The following is a 16,649-nucleotide window of genomic DNA, read 5'->3' as shown; positions in this document are numbered from 1 at the left end:
GTTTTGAACCGTACAGGTATAGCACAACTGTGATTAGAATCGTTCTAGCTAATTCCGGCTGTAAAGTTGGTCGATACTTTTTCATAAAAATTTGTTTTTCTTTTCATCCTGCCCGAAATTTGTTTGCATATTACTGAAGAAGAGTAGTTGAAAATTTTTTCCGAAAACGTCTTTTTTTTCGGCTCGTTAAATAAATCGGTACACCAATTCTCAGGCTCTTCTATTATATGCGGCAGACTTATGACCCGAGTGAGTTAAACTGTAGACGCTTTTCACCCCCTGGAAGTTCCGTTCTTAATGTAGGTCATGCTGCAGCTTACGCCATCCCGGGTAGTCGTGCGACCGGTTTCTGATTTACGGTTTCGCGCGTTTATTCTCGGCCTAGGTTCAAATGCATCTTAATTTTCAATCAGCACGCTCAGCGTTTGGATACGGGGGTTGCACAATTGATGACCCACCCGCAGCTACGATCAGTTCGTCCGGTATGCAGAAGCTTTATTTTTCCTCAAACTTCTTGACGTAAAGCGATAATCAAATTTCGAAACCGCTCTCCGAATCGATTAAATACGCCACAGGAAAGTAAAGCTTTCGGTGTCGTTGAATACTGTCGTTGGGAAGGAAAGATAGAGGATTTACGGTTGGATATGTAAAGCGAAGTACACGTACGTATATTTCGTTTAAAAGAAAGAAAAACCATAAAAGGATCACGCTTTTTCCTCTAAGGGATCCGGGCGGCGCATCGTAACCACTCACTAGGTTCAATCAACGTGCATCAGGGATGGTGTATAATTAAAAAGTGAGAAGATTGATATGTGCGATATGAATCCTAACCCGGATACACACGCCAAACCGGTTCGTTTCATCGGGCGGGAATCGATCCGCGGGTGTGAGAAATAAAAGAAACGAATTCAATTAAGTTCGGAAGTGCTTGGTACACGCGGCTTTCCCGCTGGGGTATTGAAGGATCAGAGGATACACACGTATCGGGGTGTATAATCGAGAAGTAATAATTAAAAGTAAAATAGTGGAAATCACGGAACATTCGAGCCGACACCGCGGCAAGGGTTGTAAAGTAAATCGAACCGTTAATTACAGTCGGCGTCTTTAATTCGTGAGAATAAATGAAACGAGTTTGAAACCTCGGGGGTGATAAGGGATATTCAAACGAACCGACACCGTCGAACCGCCGTGCGAATATTACGGTCAAGTTCTCATCAAGACTTCAATCGACGTCCAAAGGTCACCGTTCAATTCACGAGGGTGAAAAATCCACCCCACGTACGAAAACCGTGCGGAATATCGCGCCGTGAGAAGCATGAACGGTTCTCCGGTTTGCCGTTTCAGTGTCGTGTTCGGCGAACGCGGCGAGCAACCGAGTGTCGCGCGGTAGAGCGAAAGATGAGACGCAGAAACAACGGGTGCTGCTGCCTCCAGGTGAAGAGGTCGGCACGCTCCCCTTGCGGCGACCCCGAGAGCGCCGAGCCACCCGGATGGTGCGTTTACGTCGCGGTCGCTCTGGTGGCGACAGGGTGCTACCTGAACGCGCTTGGCGGCGACTTCGTGCACGACGACATACCGGCGATCGTCCGGAACAAGGACGTGCTGGCCTCAAGCTCGGTCGCCAACATCCTGAGGGACGACTTCTGGGGCACCCCGATGCAGGACCCGAACAGCCACAAGAGCTACCGACCTCTGACCACTCTGACCTTCCGGTAAGTCGACGGGACGAGGAGTCTTTTTTGTATTTCCAGGTGGCGATTTTTCCCGAGTTTCACAGAGACGTTATCCTCCGCGGTTTAAGATCACACCTTTGTTCTTGCAGCGTATCTCTTCTTAGAGGGAAAGCACCTAATTAACGTTGAAGCGGTCTTCCGTCGTCGAGTATATTGGGCTTGGTTTTTAATTAATCCTATTTATCAGGGTTTCGAGTTCTCCTCAGCGGCAGAGAATGAGAGAGAACCTCGAGAATCACGACTTTGTGTGCAAACTGACAGGGCCGTGACATAGTCGTAAGTTTGTTTGAACAGGTACGAGTGCCCGGTGCGAGGCGCAGAGCGGGGTATGAAAGTGGCGGGTTAAATTATCCTGGTCACTTTTACAAAACTGTTCTCCTATCGGAGGAGGTATTCCGTTCCCTCTTGGGCTTAAGCCGACTTTCCTCCTTCTTTTGCTTCTTTTTTACTCAGCGGGGTCTTTTTTTACTCCTCATTTTCCTCTCTTTCTTCTCGGCCTCTTTTGATCCCCGGCATCGTGATCTCTTCCACCTAGTTGAGTTTACTACGGAAAGAAAGACTGTTTGCGCGTTTACTTTGTGGATCAAAAGTCTCTGTCAAGCGACATGCGCCTTTTTATTAGCAGCATTAGATAAAGCTCGTTTGGCAAGGTAAGCTCGCTGATCAAGATCGTTTTGCTTTGATGAGTAATTGGCATTTGCGCTTTTCACACCGGTGAGCCGAAACTGTTCTCAATCCCCGGTATCATTTTTACGAACCGTTTCACGTGCTTTCCAAATATTTCCCCCTCGAGCAAAACACCCAGATTAGTCCAGATATGTCCGTGTAATTTCTTTTTCTCTTATTTCTCGTCAGGACACTGAGAGCCCTCAAAGTTTTCTCTTCGTTGGTCCGAGCTTGATCGGCTGATCTCAAAGTTCAACGGGATCAGGACGTCAGAGACTCGAAGGAAAATGTCGCGTCGCTTTCATCTCAGAAGCGCGCTGCTAGGTTCAGACTTATGAGCTTCGGGCGTATTATGACAAAGGAGGAGGAGGGGGAGGAGTAAAAGGACGGAAGTTTCGGTCATTCGAATATGTCCGAAAAATATCGCGTAGAAACACCGTAGACGTGCCTTGAGCGTCTGGTTTACCGTGCAGCTCAAACTCGTTCCAGCTGAAAATAATCGGAATCACTGCAGCCACTGTACCGAGTGTTCGCAGAAATTGGCCTGAGCAGAAGCGTGACTTGCGGCTGAATTGGAGACGCCCCGAAACTTCCGGCCTGATACACAATAGCGTCGTATCTCTTCTTCCCTTTCTCCGATCTGCTCCTCGACATTTCTTCCGGTTGGTGTAACACGACGTGCGTCATACAATGCCTCGGTATAAGTAGGCACTGCGTGCCACGTCCGCTCGCGCATTGTCAACGAATAGACGAAGCTCCGTTTCATCCGCCAAGTTGAACAGAAACTAGACATAAACGGGACGTACGGCTTGTTTATCGTTCCTACTACCACTCATTACGGCAGCCAAAATATCGTTCGGGTTTTTTCATGTTTGGCACATCAGCCAGCGGCCCGTTCCGGAAAGCTCAGGCCAGCAAAAATCCCCCCAAGACATTCAACCCCGCGAGCTACATGCCTGTGACAATAAGTCTCGTGTAGTGTGACCCCGAAGATGAGTATCCGTTCATTCGAACTTCACGACGTGACGCATAGCTCCACACGACTCGAATTTTCATACGAAATATCTTCCGAACGGATGTCGACCCGCAGGGTTGCCCTTTGCATTACGAATTCCAAAACGGAAGTCGCGAGGATCATGCGCATTCTTACGTGCTGGGATCCAACAATGTACTTCGTACCGCTTCGGTCTTTTTCGCTTTTGCAGATAGATGGAGCCTGCGTTCTTCGTTGCGTACTTTTTCTGGAAAGTGAGACGCTTCGATTGGCAAGTTTAATAATTGGCTCAAATTGCATAGAGGATAATTTCCACAGTATTTTGGAGTCGCTGGTGAAGAATTTATTGTCTAAATTGATACCAGACGTATTTTTTGAAATGAACTCGTTCATTTTCGGTAACTAGTGCCTCAACAAAATTTTTCAACCAACGTTTTAACGTAATCGGATGATGAGTATTTTTTTCTTCTTTGAACGAAGCATTTTGAATTGGAAAATTTTGAGGTTGAATTCTGACCGTGCAGCCTTAGAAATCTTCGAGGTTATGGTATTATAGTGAGAGTTGCATTTGTCATCCGTAATTCTGAATACCTGATTGATGATATTATTGCAAAAAATTTCCCGTGAGTTCATACCACTGCCTGCGCCGCGGTTTCAGTGAAGAAATCTCCACACTTTGCCGCCTGTTCCTCAGAATACGCAGGTGTAATATCCTGAACCTCTATCAAAATGTGCGTTTTGGCTCCACAAAAAAGGGAAACCAAAGCCTAAGCCGGATGCTAGAATCGCATTGAAGTTCAGCTCGGGAAAGTTGTGCAGTTTCAGTGGCATAATATTAGGGGGATGGTGGTTTGTAGTAGGTCAGGATTTTGCGAGAGGAAGCACTCTCGTTATTAACCTGAGGCCCCTCTCTTTTTCTACCTATACGTATATCCGGACCCGCGGTGGATGTAAGCCAGTCAGCGAAGACCATCGCTCTTTGCTGGGTTTCCCCGTAACCCCCTCCCCAGCATCTCTTCTCATCTTTCTTCCCTCAGTTTTCTTTAAGACATACACCTACTTCCGTTTAGTACCCGGCGTTTCGTAGTCGTTGGAATATCGATATGTTCGTACGGTTTACGTATACATACAGACTACATGCGGAAAGTTCTGGCATTTTAGAAACCCGGCAGCACCGAGTTCCAAGCTCGCTAAATCCTCGGAGATTCGAGAAGACAAAACGGTCCTCTGAGAATTGACGCGAATCGTTTCTACCCGCTGTCTTATTAATGGAGGCCCGCTTTTTGCCAGACAAAGACGTTCTCCGAGCACTGGATACAATTTTTTCGAAACGTACGCTTACACGCCGCTTCTGATACGCAGATATCGTGGATAAAAAATCTTCAACAAGGATAAAATTGCAAGTGGTATTTTCTCGTCTCCGCAGTCTTCCACGTTTAAATCCACGATATTTCAGGGAATACGGTACATGTATATCTCCTGACTCTCCGGGTAATCGTGCTTTCCAGTGCCGCCAAGGGTGCCTAACCACCTCGGTAAATTTAGGAAAAGATTGGGCGACCCGGGACGAGTCAGGGTCGCGGGTTTCTTCGCGACGGAATTATAAACGCGGTAAAAAACTGTGGGTAGAGAGACTGAGAGAGGTAGGCTAATTATTTTGCAAGAAGTGACTCGGCAAATTACAATTAAAATTGTTACCATTTCATGCGTACTCGAAAACAGGGTCCGAGACTAATATAATATGACTTTGGAATATTTACAGAAATAAACAAAGTTTAATTTATGCCGGGTCGTAGCGTCACGGTGAAACACGAATCTTCATTTCATTTAAGAGGCTCGGCTCCTTTCAAGCTTCGAGCCTAGAGAACATTGTCGCACCTTTCGAAAGCTCTTAGGTTTGACGCACCCGCCTCCCCTTTTCTTCAAGTCGCATTAGTTCAACAAAAGAGATGCGTCGAGGGTGCAGCGTTCGAAGAGCAAGGCGAGAAATCAAACCGTGGCCACAAAAGGTATGCAGAGGTGTATAATACACAGCCGACTGCAGCCGGAGGCGGACGTAGAGAAATGGCACCGGATGCACGCCCCGAATCGCCGGATTGCCGGTAGGTTCTCCGGATCCGGGATTTTATTCAGGTCCCGGCGTCAGAGAGTCGGCGTTTCGCGCTGCATCCATCGACAAGTTCTTTCGCCGAATCAATATTTTACTAGACTGACTCGTGAGCACAATGCCCAATGGCCGATCCTCAGAAGAAGCGCGGAAGTCACTCTCTCGCTCCGGACTTTGCAGACTTTGTCACGTTCGCGACACCTTCGAATTCAAAAGCGGAGATGCTTGCCGGAGAGTTGAAAAAACTTTTTTCAACAAACCGAAGGTAAAAATGTATGTTTCGAGCATCGTCCGCTCCGCTCCCATCTCGCCAGTTTTATTCACGAAATTTCATCACCGTATTCCTATTTATAGAAACTCATTGATATTTGCAGTTTTCAATCGGTCGACTTTTTCCAGGAATTAAATACTTTGAAATTTATACATACGTATACGTGGCGTATGATGTACGTGGTTATTGGAACAATTCCATAGCCCGGAACTTTATCAATTTGTACCCAAAAGACAAACCTCACGATGTGATATAATCCTAGCTTTGTGCTAATTGTAAGTATGATTTGTTAGAAAGTGAAGTTCGTAAGGGATTTTTTCCTGCTTATTGCGTGCAATCCCGTACGCGATTTCTTATTATCACAAATGCGCGCTTTCCAAGCACGCGATCAATTTTCGTATGAAATATAAGTACACCCCGGCCGCAACTTTCACGCAGAAAATTATGCCTGTGTACGTCGCTAAGATTACACGTTCAGATATTATCGAGGGGTTGGATGGAAGAAAATAAAAATTGAAGAATACAAGAAAAAAAAAATAGAAAAACCAATTTAAAGCGGGAAAAGTGAAAAAAAAAACCTTTAATTACTGAACCACAAAGGTGACCGACATATTTTCATCTCAGTGACGGAAAATCGAGGTCTCTTAGTCGATAAAATCGATAAAATCCGAGTCACTCAAGATGAAGAAGCTGTATTTCATCCGCATGACCAAAGAATTCACCAAGGCCTCTAATTGGATGAAGTTGCTACTTGGTAATCCAACGAGCGCACAGAGTAAGCAGCTAGGAATATTCTGCGACTACGTGACGATACGCGTGACATACTAGCTCCTTCTTCGACCGCTTCTATCAACGAGGCGAGGTACGGTTAATTACTTAATTACCTTGACGTAATTAGCTAGAGTCTGAGGGTGAACTTGAGGCGTTGATTGACAGATCGTCAAGTTCCCACACCTGTCGCTGTAGCCGCGATTCTTCCTCTCTTGCGAATCAAAGTTTATTCCGATTAGTTCACGAAAAAAATGGCAGCAAAAATGTTTTACTTTTTTTTTTTTATATCGTAAACGAGAAAACATTTCGTATTTGTATTCCCCTGCAGAGTCACGCGACCGCATCTTGAATATATGTATTATTTTTCGTGACTTTGATCCCTCACTAAAGCCAGTCCCTCAGTCCCTTCCACGACGGAATAACTTCATATTTTCTGCCGGGGGAGGGAGCAAGAAGCTCCGTATTAAATTCAAACAGCATTCCGTTCCTTTTTCTTCTACCCGTCATGCGTCCCACCGCTGCCACCAAACTGCAGGAAAACGTATGAATAATAATACGCGTAGGCGAAGGTATAGAATTAACGTGAAAGCTTTCCCATAACAAATGTAATTTTCACCAGAGAATGAAAAAGAAAATGGAGTAAAAAAGCAATGAACAAGGGTTGAAAAAACGAAACAAAGAGGGTCGCGCTCGAAACCGAATAACGCCTAGGCAGAGAGAAACATCGTCTCGGTCACGAAATGAGCGGGGCTCTCATTTTCCGTATTTCGAACGAAGACAACGACGCAACGGTGGGCTGGTTTATTCAATTTCCAATTTATGTACCTCCATATTTCTCAGGCTCGCGGTTTGTTTGCGAGGGGTTGTTGGGTCCACCTTGAGGATGCTGCGTAGGTTGCGTCTTCCTGTTTTCTTTCTCTCTCCTCCTCCCCCAATCTTCACCTCGGTTCCCTTACGTCCGCATCTTATACTCCTCGTGCTCTGGGAAAAAGGACTCTGCGGGAACATGTTTCCGTTAGTTGATTTCTCGAGTGCGTACGTGCGTGCGTGTCTCGCATGCGAGAGGAGGAAAGTTTGGCCATACCTGGTTACACCAACGCTCTCCACCTTCCCGTATAACTCTCCGTCCCCGCGTTCTTTCTTCGGACGAACTTTCCCAAAATGTACCGGCGGGTCAACAAATCCTATTTTCTTCAATTTCATTCAGTTATACCTACATTTTTATTACTTGCGATAGCATATTGTCAAATTTTGCTTCTGTTCGTACGATCATTCTATTACGGTGTGGAAGTGGCTGAACAAGAAATTTGCGTGATCGAATACGGAAGGGAAAAACTTTCACAACGATGAAAAGCAAACACGATTAAAAGGCTGAGAAGCCGTAAGAACAATAAAAATTTCGATCTGTAATTTCTACTCTGTACGAAATAGTTACCAAGCCGAGCATGAAGCCGGGTAATAATTCAGTTGAATTTAGTTCCCTGACCGCACAGATTTCTTTACGACATTTTTACACGAGCTCAAGTTAAACACGCACGCGATTCTTTCAAGTACACACCGACCGCGGCATATCGGCCGTATCCCAAAGTCCCGCAGAGCACTTTGCTCGGGCGTAAAAGATGCGAGAGGAGGACAAAACAGGGCGCTCAGGTCAGACGAGACAGTCAATTTTTACCCGTTTAACACCTTCGACCATCGGTTTTGATCATAAACTGGCGCGTGTCCTCTACACTCATCATTCATTGCCGGATGTCCGGTTCCGATATATACGTCACGTAAGATATTACGACGTTGAGGACCGACTTGATTAAATCATGTGACTGAACGATCGATTACACCGTTTGTGGCGAGCGGCAAGACAGCAGCCGGCGAGATGACGAGACCATTAAAGGAGCAGTTAGCCGCCTTTAGTACCTCAATTCAATGATTTGTTACCACGGAACCTGCAACTTTCGCTCGAAGAAGAAGAAAAAGAAGGAATTGGCTGTGTTTGGTACCTTGATACAATCGTTTGATACTGTGGCGGCTGCACTTTCTGCTAAAAAAAAGCAGTCGGCTACTCTTGATACTTCAATTCGGTAGTGTGGTACCATGGACGCCAATGTCTCAGCGGGTTGAACGCGACGAACGCAACTACAAAGTTGCGGTCCATCCGCGAATCCGATCAGTGGAAGAGAAAAACGTGGCCGTATCATACGGCGCGAGGATTACGGCAGGGGTTGAGAATGAATAACGAAGTTAACAAAAAAAAAAAAAAGGTGGAGGGAAGGTAAGCGCGAACGCCATTTGTCGGGAGACCGCAACCGTGTCGTGTAACAAAGTCGTTACAGGAAGCCCTCATTAACCGGGAATAATTTCAGCCCGAGTATAATCTGCGGGGCCTGTACGTTATGCCGCATTGAAATCGCGGACACGGCAGGCACCGAGGCAGTTATCGTCTGCAGGGGCGGCTTTTCCCCATCTGACAAACACAAACAGCACAGCCAACACGCATATTTACTCGGCATCGGTCGGTTCCCCGCCTTTTTCTTCTTTTGCCAACCCCGCGTGGCGGCGATTACCCGGTGAAAAATTCCGGCCTTAAACCCCCGCGAGATAGTGTCTGCGGTTCGTGGTCCCTTTGAGGTCGCGCTGAGAGCAATCTGCTCAGCCCTTCGGGGGCTTCCAGTTCGTTCGGTAGCCAACGGCGAGCATTGACAGCCAATAAGCCATCCATCTAGTGGAGTTGGGGTCGGGGCCCTATTAGAGCCGCGTCTTAGCCGAGGCAGTTCTCGGCTCTCTCGCTCTATTCCTCGAGCGCTAAACGAGCCCAAATAAATTGCCGGTCTCGAAATGTGGTCGCAATTTTTACCCCGTATTTGATTTTATTTTTCTCTCTGTTTCCTTGTTTCGTCTTATACGTATTTTATCGTCTGGGCCTCTGCACCAGCTTGCGGATATACGCGACAATTTCGAAGAGGTGAGAAAAGCGATACATTTTTTTTTTTTTTTCTCTTTTCTTTTGCCAAAGTTTCGGTAACCTGGTTTTCTCTCCCTCTCTCTCTCTCTCTCTCTCTTCCACCTTATTCACTTTCTCCTCTCTATTCCCAGGCATTATTTGTCGGTAAGTGAATCTCGCCGCTTCTAGATTGGATATGTCAAGCTTAATCTTTATCTGATTTGTTAGCGTCGAATGAATCGAGTTTCTCGATTTATCCGGCGCCGAAAGGGTGCGTACTTTTGCATTATCATTCCTCCCGATATTTGCCTAACTCGCCAGCTCCTCGTGATCGAATTGCCATTACCGTTCAGCATCGAGAATCACGGTCCGAAATTTTCTACCCTTGCGAAAGTTTTCTCGACTCTCACCCAGTGCGAGCGCAACGCTTATAAAGTGTACCGCGAAGGTTTGAAAAGTTTTTTTTTTTCTGTTTATTTTTTCTTGTCTCTTACAAGGAAATACAACTCTGCACATCAATATTGATCCGACGAAATAACGACCCGAATACGTGTAACAATTCTCGAGCGACTGTGAAACCGTGAAAAATTATCATTATTATCATCATTATTTCGATATCATCCACTCATTAATTTAACGCGACAGTTAGAGAGGTGGAGTTTCGGGGCTCGGACGTAAAAAAAATGAAGTATCAATTTATTCCAACTGTTATTATATACGCGATGCCTTTCATTCGCAGATTGCACGCATGGGGTTCGAGTATGACGGAGCTCGAGCACCAGTCCATCGATATTTGTCAAATGCGAAGAGTGCGCCGTTGTATCGAGCAGGTACTCGAACGGTCGCGAAATAATCTTTTCAATTCCACCCTCGCCTCGCTTCGCCGTCCCTCCATCCCTGCTGAACCCGGCAGATAACGAGGCAATATGTATCTACATTGTTCTGGTGTTCAGGGAGTTTGAACGGAGCCGAGATATGCGCTGTTCAAACCAAAATTGGTACTTTAACCAGCTCATCACCGCTCTTCATGCTGTTCACGGTCAGTTCTATTCCCTCTAAACTCTCAGCCCCGTAGTTTTTGCCACCGCAACTAAGCTCCCTCAAAGAACTAACAACCGGCTCATCAACTCGCTGCCCGGAATTTGCCCGCACCAATTCCCGTCCCGTAATACAGCGGGTACGAAAAAAGGTCCTGTTATCATGCGTGTTATCCTTGTTTGGGTTGGACTTAGTGCTTGGAGTTTTGACCGGCTGAACTTTGGTGGCCATTGGTACAGGAAAACCGCTGTTTATTTCACGGAACAAGCGATCGGATTGCAAAGAATATCCCGAATTTGTCGTATTTCATTACAATTTATGAAAAATAAATTCGCAGCCGTTCGTCCGATTTCGGTAGTTCTTGTAACGCATGAAAATGAATTTACGATCGGTGATTATAATACTGAAGGACTTTGCCGTACATATACGGTGTTTTATTATACCTCGTTGGTATACTAAACGAGTATCTGTCACCGGTATTATAGGCGTAATAAATTTTGTATTATGGGGTAATAGATATTCATGATCCTGTGATAAATTTTTATCTCACAGTGGAACAGTCGCAGGTACGCAGGCGTGACGGTGTAACGGTCGTGACGAAATTCGAGAAAGAATTCACGCGCGCACCGTTCAATCGGTGAATTTAGTGCCCGATCCGCGAGCGTGCATGTCTACGTACGTAAAAGTTTAAATCTGATCTTCCGATTGATACGCACAAACACGAGAGGCAGGCTGTATTAACTCGCCCATTAAACCCGAAATGCGCAGAGTCCGACAAGCGCTGTGCTGCAGACACTCGCATGTAATAGCAGCGGCACTGAATCACTGCCAGGTATAATACAACATCGTTCACAAGTCGTGGAGGAAGTTTAAGATAATTTTAACTCAATGTTTCCGTGCCGGTGACCTTAAACACGAAATTCCTCCTCGGTTTGTGACATTTAACTTAACCCGGCACGCACCTCCTCCCCCTCTTTCCGCAGAACGTTATACGCCACTACGCAGTGGGGTAATTATTTTAATACTTCGTTTGACAATTATCGATGGTTTGGACGCCTTGTTGTCGCCACGTACCCTGAAGATTCGTCATTCGATAAACAGTGCGTAACACGCGGAAGCGCGAATTAGGTTAGGGATTTACGGCTACTCGGTGGTCAATTACATATTCGAGGTTTTGGAAAATTTCCAATACAGTTTCGGGTGTTAAGTCTCACCGGGCTTCTAGGACTGCATCGAATATGTACGAACCCAGGGGCTCTCCGGAACACTTTTGGTGAAAAAAAATAACTCTAAAAGCGTTGGAAAGAAAAATTTCTAAAAAAGTGATGAGTGTGTTTTAGAACTGAATCAGTAATCAAATCGGAGATGCGGTATGTGTTATAATAGATTTTTAACAGATATGAATAAAAAATGAATGATTAAAAAGTAGAGGTGACGATGAAGAAATTTTAAAAATGGACAAACAAAAACGAAGTCCCGCTTCGAACCTTGCGTGAAAATGTTTCATTTCGGAGCCAAATGTTTTTTTTTTCTTGTTTGTTAAAATATCGATTTGGGTGTTTTTGGGATAGGTTTAAAAAATTATAGAGTGAAGAGGAGTGATTCGAAACATTTGAAATAAAATTCTAGGAAGCTTTTCAGGGGTCGTACTAACGTAGAAAAAGTCCTTGGTGAAATTAAAAAATGTCATGGTCAACCGTTTACTGAGTCGGCGTGGAAAGCCGAAAAATACTCGACCTCGTTTCAGTTTTGTCAGCAATCTGTTTGCCCATTTCAGATTGAGATAATCGACCGATGAATTGAAAATGGGAGGCTTCGTATCGCGACAGCCTGAAAAAAAAGACATTACGCTGCGTGACACGTACATACGTGGGCATGTGAAGGTTACATTTCACCCCATCGCGTGATTTTGGTGTATTTGAAAAACAGAGATCTGCCCGATTCGGCATATCCTGCTTATCTGCGAAAACCGGGGAATTGGAATTCCAACCTTCGAGCCTAAATATCCAGATCTCCGATTCGTGCTGTATCGCCAGTTATACGTTTCCTGTTTGTGTTCCCATTTTGCTTCACGTTATCTCGTAATTCCTCCGTTTTCCGTTCACTCGCCAAAATTTACGTCCAAGTTTCGTTTCTGTCACCCAGAGAATTCTGTCCGCAATTACAACTCTCCAAGCACTATTTCCAGACACGTGGCACCGAAAATCCCACGACTTCAAATATCAAATCGGAAATCTCAACATGGGCCCCAAGCACTTTTCCTTATTAGGTTGAATTGCAAAATTCGCGGAATTCCGGCAGGTTCCACGTAATAAAGTAATGCGGGTCGCATAATAATGTCGCATTTACGTAAGTAAATTCCGGCTTGTTACTCGATGAGAAACCGCTTTCTCATTCTCTTCCCGTTTTCTCTCTCATCGCGGAGGGTCGGCGGGGAGTCGGAAAGAGATACGTTGAGGGGTTAAGCGCAGGGGGGGGGGGGAGGGGGAAGGAAGAATTTGCATTTATTTAGAAGTAATAGGTGGATTACAGCTGCTTGCCAAATTTCGAGCCTTTTGATGTAAATGGAGATAATTACGCCGTCTCCGGGACACCAAACCTTGTTACCTGCGGAGTTACGGCTCAAGGTTACGTATCGGGGCGAGCTCAACTTTTCCCGTTTTTTCCACCCCTCGATCATGTCCGTTGGTTACGAGATGCACGAATTAACATCCCTGGAGGATGAAGAGCTGGAAGCAGATCTTCGAGTTGATTAGGAAGAGCACAATTTAGTTTAAAATCCTGAAAATATACATAACAGGTCCTGCAGAACTGAAGATACAATTTGGTATCCTCTTGTGGAGCATTGTTGCTATTTATTCCCGATCGAAGCAACGATCTCTTCCCCGAAGGAAAGGAGACGCGATTTTAGTTTACGAATCTCAAATTCGTGCGGTACGTACACGTACAGCAGGGTGTGCACCTATGTTTATGCATACCTCGTTAACGATTGACGAGAGTACACGAGAACGGTGATGGAAATGACGCTGTAGTCGTTACCGGGAACTCCTTTGAATCAGTCGAGACGCAGGAAGCGCCCCTTGATTTGTATGCCGTAACCGAATTCTCCAGGAATAGGCGTACAGACAACCTGCAATAGTTCAAAGACGGTTCTTCGCGCGCCGTACCTGAAACAATCCGAGTGTTCGCGTATTTTCATGCCTCAAAAGTGGTTCAACCGGAGTTACGTAACCATCCCGCTTCTCGTTCGAAGAGAATCATCATGGTCATCGAAACAAGCGTACGGACGCGATACAAGAGATGAGATAAACGGCGAAATAAATCGCGGGGTTGAAATTGCTCCCGAGACTGACGCAAGAAACCGTTGAGTGAATGTTCTCCCCTGTAAACAAGGGCTTAAGTAATAAACTTGGGCGAAGACAGCGGGTCTGGGATTAAGCGGCAGGGTTCACCTTTAAATCATGGAAGATCGCCAGAGGAGCGTTATATACATACATACATACATATATATATATATATATATAGATACATACGCCTTAGGTATCCACAAATCTCAAAGGCACAGTTTCACGGCTATCTGCACTGTCTGGAGGCGTGGGGTGCAATCGAGGGGCCGGCGAAGATAACCTCCGGCAACTACCTTAGTTAGCTAAGCTCCCTGTCACCCCCCCTAAGCCCGTTTTATCTCTTCCGGCACAACGTCTGCGAGGGTTATTCTTTCAATGATAGTAATGATAGCTTAGATCGCGTGATATCGCGATTCGCAAAGCGTTTTCCTTTCAACATCGAGCGATAAATCCATTCTCAACTTATACATTTTTCCCTTTCTTATTCAATTCCGCGTTGTTCCTCCTATTTACGCTGTTTCGGAAACAAAGTCCCTTCGACACGATCGTTGTTCCACTGCCGTGTATTTCCGTCACACGCAGCCGTTTTGGTTGAGTGGAAACTGCGGTAGTTGGGTCAAGTTTCCTGTCCTACTCTTCGGTTTCATTTCCTTGGTTTTCTTACTGCTTTTGTTTTTTACTTTTCAAGCTTTAGCGAGGGAATTACGTGTATAAATATACATCAATATCCTTTCGGTGCTTGTGTACACGCGTAAAATCGTTCGAAGGAAGTCAGAGAAAGAGATCGAAAGAGAAAATCCTGCTGATTTCTCTCTCGCGAAACTGGCAGAGGAAGTTCCAACTTTTTGCTCGTCAGCTTCGTTAGCTCGTGAAATTATAGCCCCTTACGTTGCAGTCCGTGAGGTAAAAGTTTACCACTGAATCGGACTAGTGTACGAGATGAAAAAAGAGAAGAGTAAAAAAAAAAAAAAAACAGAGGAAAAAGTTACAGTGGAACCAAAAAAAGGCAAAGTGAACGTAGTAAAGAAGAATGGAAATAAAGAGAATCGCTGCTATCGGTTTGCATTTTGACTAAGAATCTGTATAAGTGAGTTAAAAGCATTGTGAAAGATTCGTTCCTCCCGTCGCATTGTGGGAAAATGATTCTCAATTACTGATCCTTCTCTCTCTGTTCAATATTTTAAATTGTTGCATTCTTCCGATTTTTCTTCAGGCACAAAAGAACCGGCGTGAGACGAGAGAATGTAACGAAGCGAAAAGCTTCAGCCGGGAGTTAAATTTATGTATATGTATTTTAATGTACCGGGCTGAAAATCGGAATGAAGCTGAAAAATTAGAAGAAGAAAAAGTAGAAGAAGAAGAAGAAGAAGAAGAAGGAGGATCGCTTTTTTCGAGAATGGACAAGAGCGCGGAGAATCGCGCTTGCTTGCTAGTCTGTATGGTCAATTAATATTAATTAAGAGACTCCGGGAATAAAGAATATGCCGCCGGAACTCAGAGGGAGAAAGAGAGAAAGAAAACGGGGTAATCTGGTCACTTTCCTCGTGATTATTCATCGTTTTAATCTCACTCACCTCGCTTGGTAGGAACAATGGGACTTCGTTGTCTCCTCATTATCATCATCGTCGTCATCCGACTCCTCATCAGCTCTGCGGAATTTTCATTCAGCTCTTCCGAGTTCCGGGAAACGGGATTTCCTAGTTTGGAATCCGGGCTGTTGTCGGGCGGCAGCAGCCGAATCGAATCGTGAAAAAATACACAGATACGTTCGGCGAAAGGACGCGACTGTTTGAATTGCCTCCGGTTGTAGTTCCGACAAGATTTTTCCAGCTTTAGGTAGGATCCTTTGTCCAATTCTCGAGTAGGTAATCGAATCAACTCTCGTCAACTGTTGCGTGCCCGTATCGTCCTGGGTTCTTGTGTCAAAGGCCTTCAAAGTGCTGAAATACGAAACAGTAAATTCGATTTTCACGTTACATGCGTTCTGACGTATGAAATAAAAATTCACCCCCTCTCAAGATCGCGCCGAATATTTCGAGCTACTGGAACGGGGTAAATTTTGTAAGTGAAATAGACACCTTATATCTACGTACAGACCTCACAATTTGTCTTGAGACAATTTGTCGACCACTCGAGTGATTCGAAACTAGTATAATATAATAAGGAGAATACCGCGTACAGATCCCGATACCCACATTTTACCGGCATTTTAACTCAGACGCAAACACTTTTTTCGGTGGGGGTTATCCTCTCGCTGGTCGACTTTATCAATCACTAGAAAAAATCCTCCGCGTGGTGCTCTACGTTATCATCGTTTTTGGTAAGAAACCATTTCGGTGTCGGGATCTGTACGCAGAACTCTTCGTATTATACTACTTTCGAACGTCGACATTTTTCCCGAGGTTAAATACGTCAGCCTAAAGTTTTGATGGAAAAATCTACACTCGTGCCACAAAAGAGAGAAATAGGAAGAGAGCGAGGGAGTCGCGTTACGTATTCGTTAATTTGGAACGGACACGGAGTGTCAAACGGATCTGAACGAGCTGTAATGAGAAATCGATGCGAGGTAGCCGTGGGGATAAAACGTAATCGCAAAGGTACTCGAGCTGTGTTGCACGTAGAATTGTTGAATGGTTTCAAAACTCGAGTGGAAAACCTCGAGGACGCGTTTACACGCGTGTTACACGAATAAATAATCACCCCATTTGGGGTAAACGGATTCGCGCTGCGATCCGACGGAATCAGAAGCCGCGACTGATTCGAAAAAAATTTCCTGGGAACGAT

The 16,649-nt window shown here is 45.1% G+C and overlaps 2 protein-coding genes across 5 annotated transcripts in view; one reads left to right on the top strand and one right to left on the bottom strand.

Moving 5' to 3' along the window:
- LOC124220916 (protein O-mannosyl-transferase TMTC1-like) overlaps window positions 1–16,649 on the top strand; it is a 144,767-nt gene that overhangs the window by 473 nt on the left and 127,645 nt on the right. For 2 of the 4 annotated variants that reach the window (XM_069137037.1, XM_046630359.2), the window contains exon 2: window positions 724–1,712. In XM_069137037.1, the coding sequence (XP_068993138.1) occupies window positions 1,399–1,712 (314 nt within the window). In that variant the 5' untranslated portion in view covers window positions 724–1,398. Of the gene's footprint in view, window positions 1–413; window positions 1,713–16,649 lie in introns of all 4 variants that reach the window. The other 2 variants (XM_069137036.1, XM_046630358.2) reach the window with 1 other exon arrangement.
- Window positions 1–16,649, bottom strand: part of LOC124220917 (trypsin-1-like) — an 89,087-nt gene that overhangs the window by 38,800 nt on the left and 33,638 nt on the right. The window contains exon 10 of the mRNA XM_069137038.1: window positions 15,440–15,805. The gene's annotated coding sequence lies outside the window, so the exon portion shown is untranslated. The remainder of the gene's footprint in view (window positions 1–15,439; window positions 15,806–16,649) is intronic.

This window comes from Neodiprion pinetum, chromosome 6 (genome assembly GCF_021155775.2).
Source record: "Neodiprion pinetum isolate iyNeoPine1 chromosome 6, iyNeoPine1.2, whole genome shotgun sequence".
Classification (NCBI taxonomy): Eukaryota; Metazoa; Arthropoda; class Insecta; order Hymenoptera; family Diprionidae; genus Neodiprion; species Neodiprion pinetum.
Note: the sequence above shows the minus strand (reverse complement) of the source record. Positions and strands in the feature narration are given on the sequence as shown.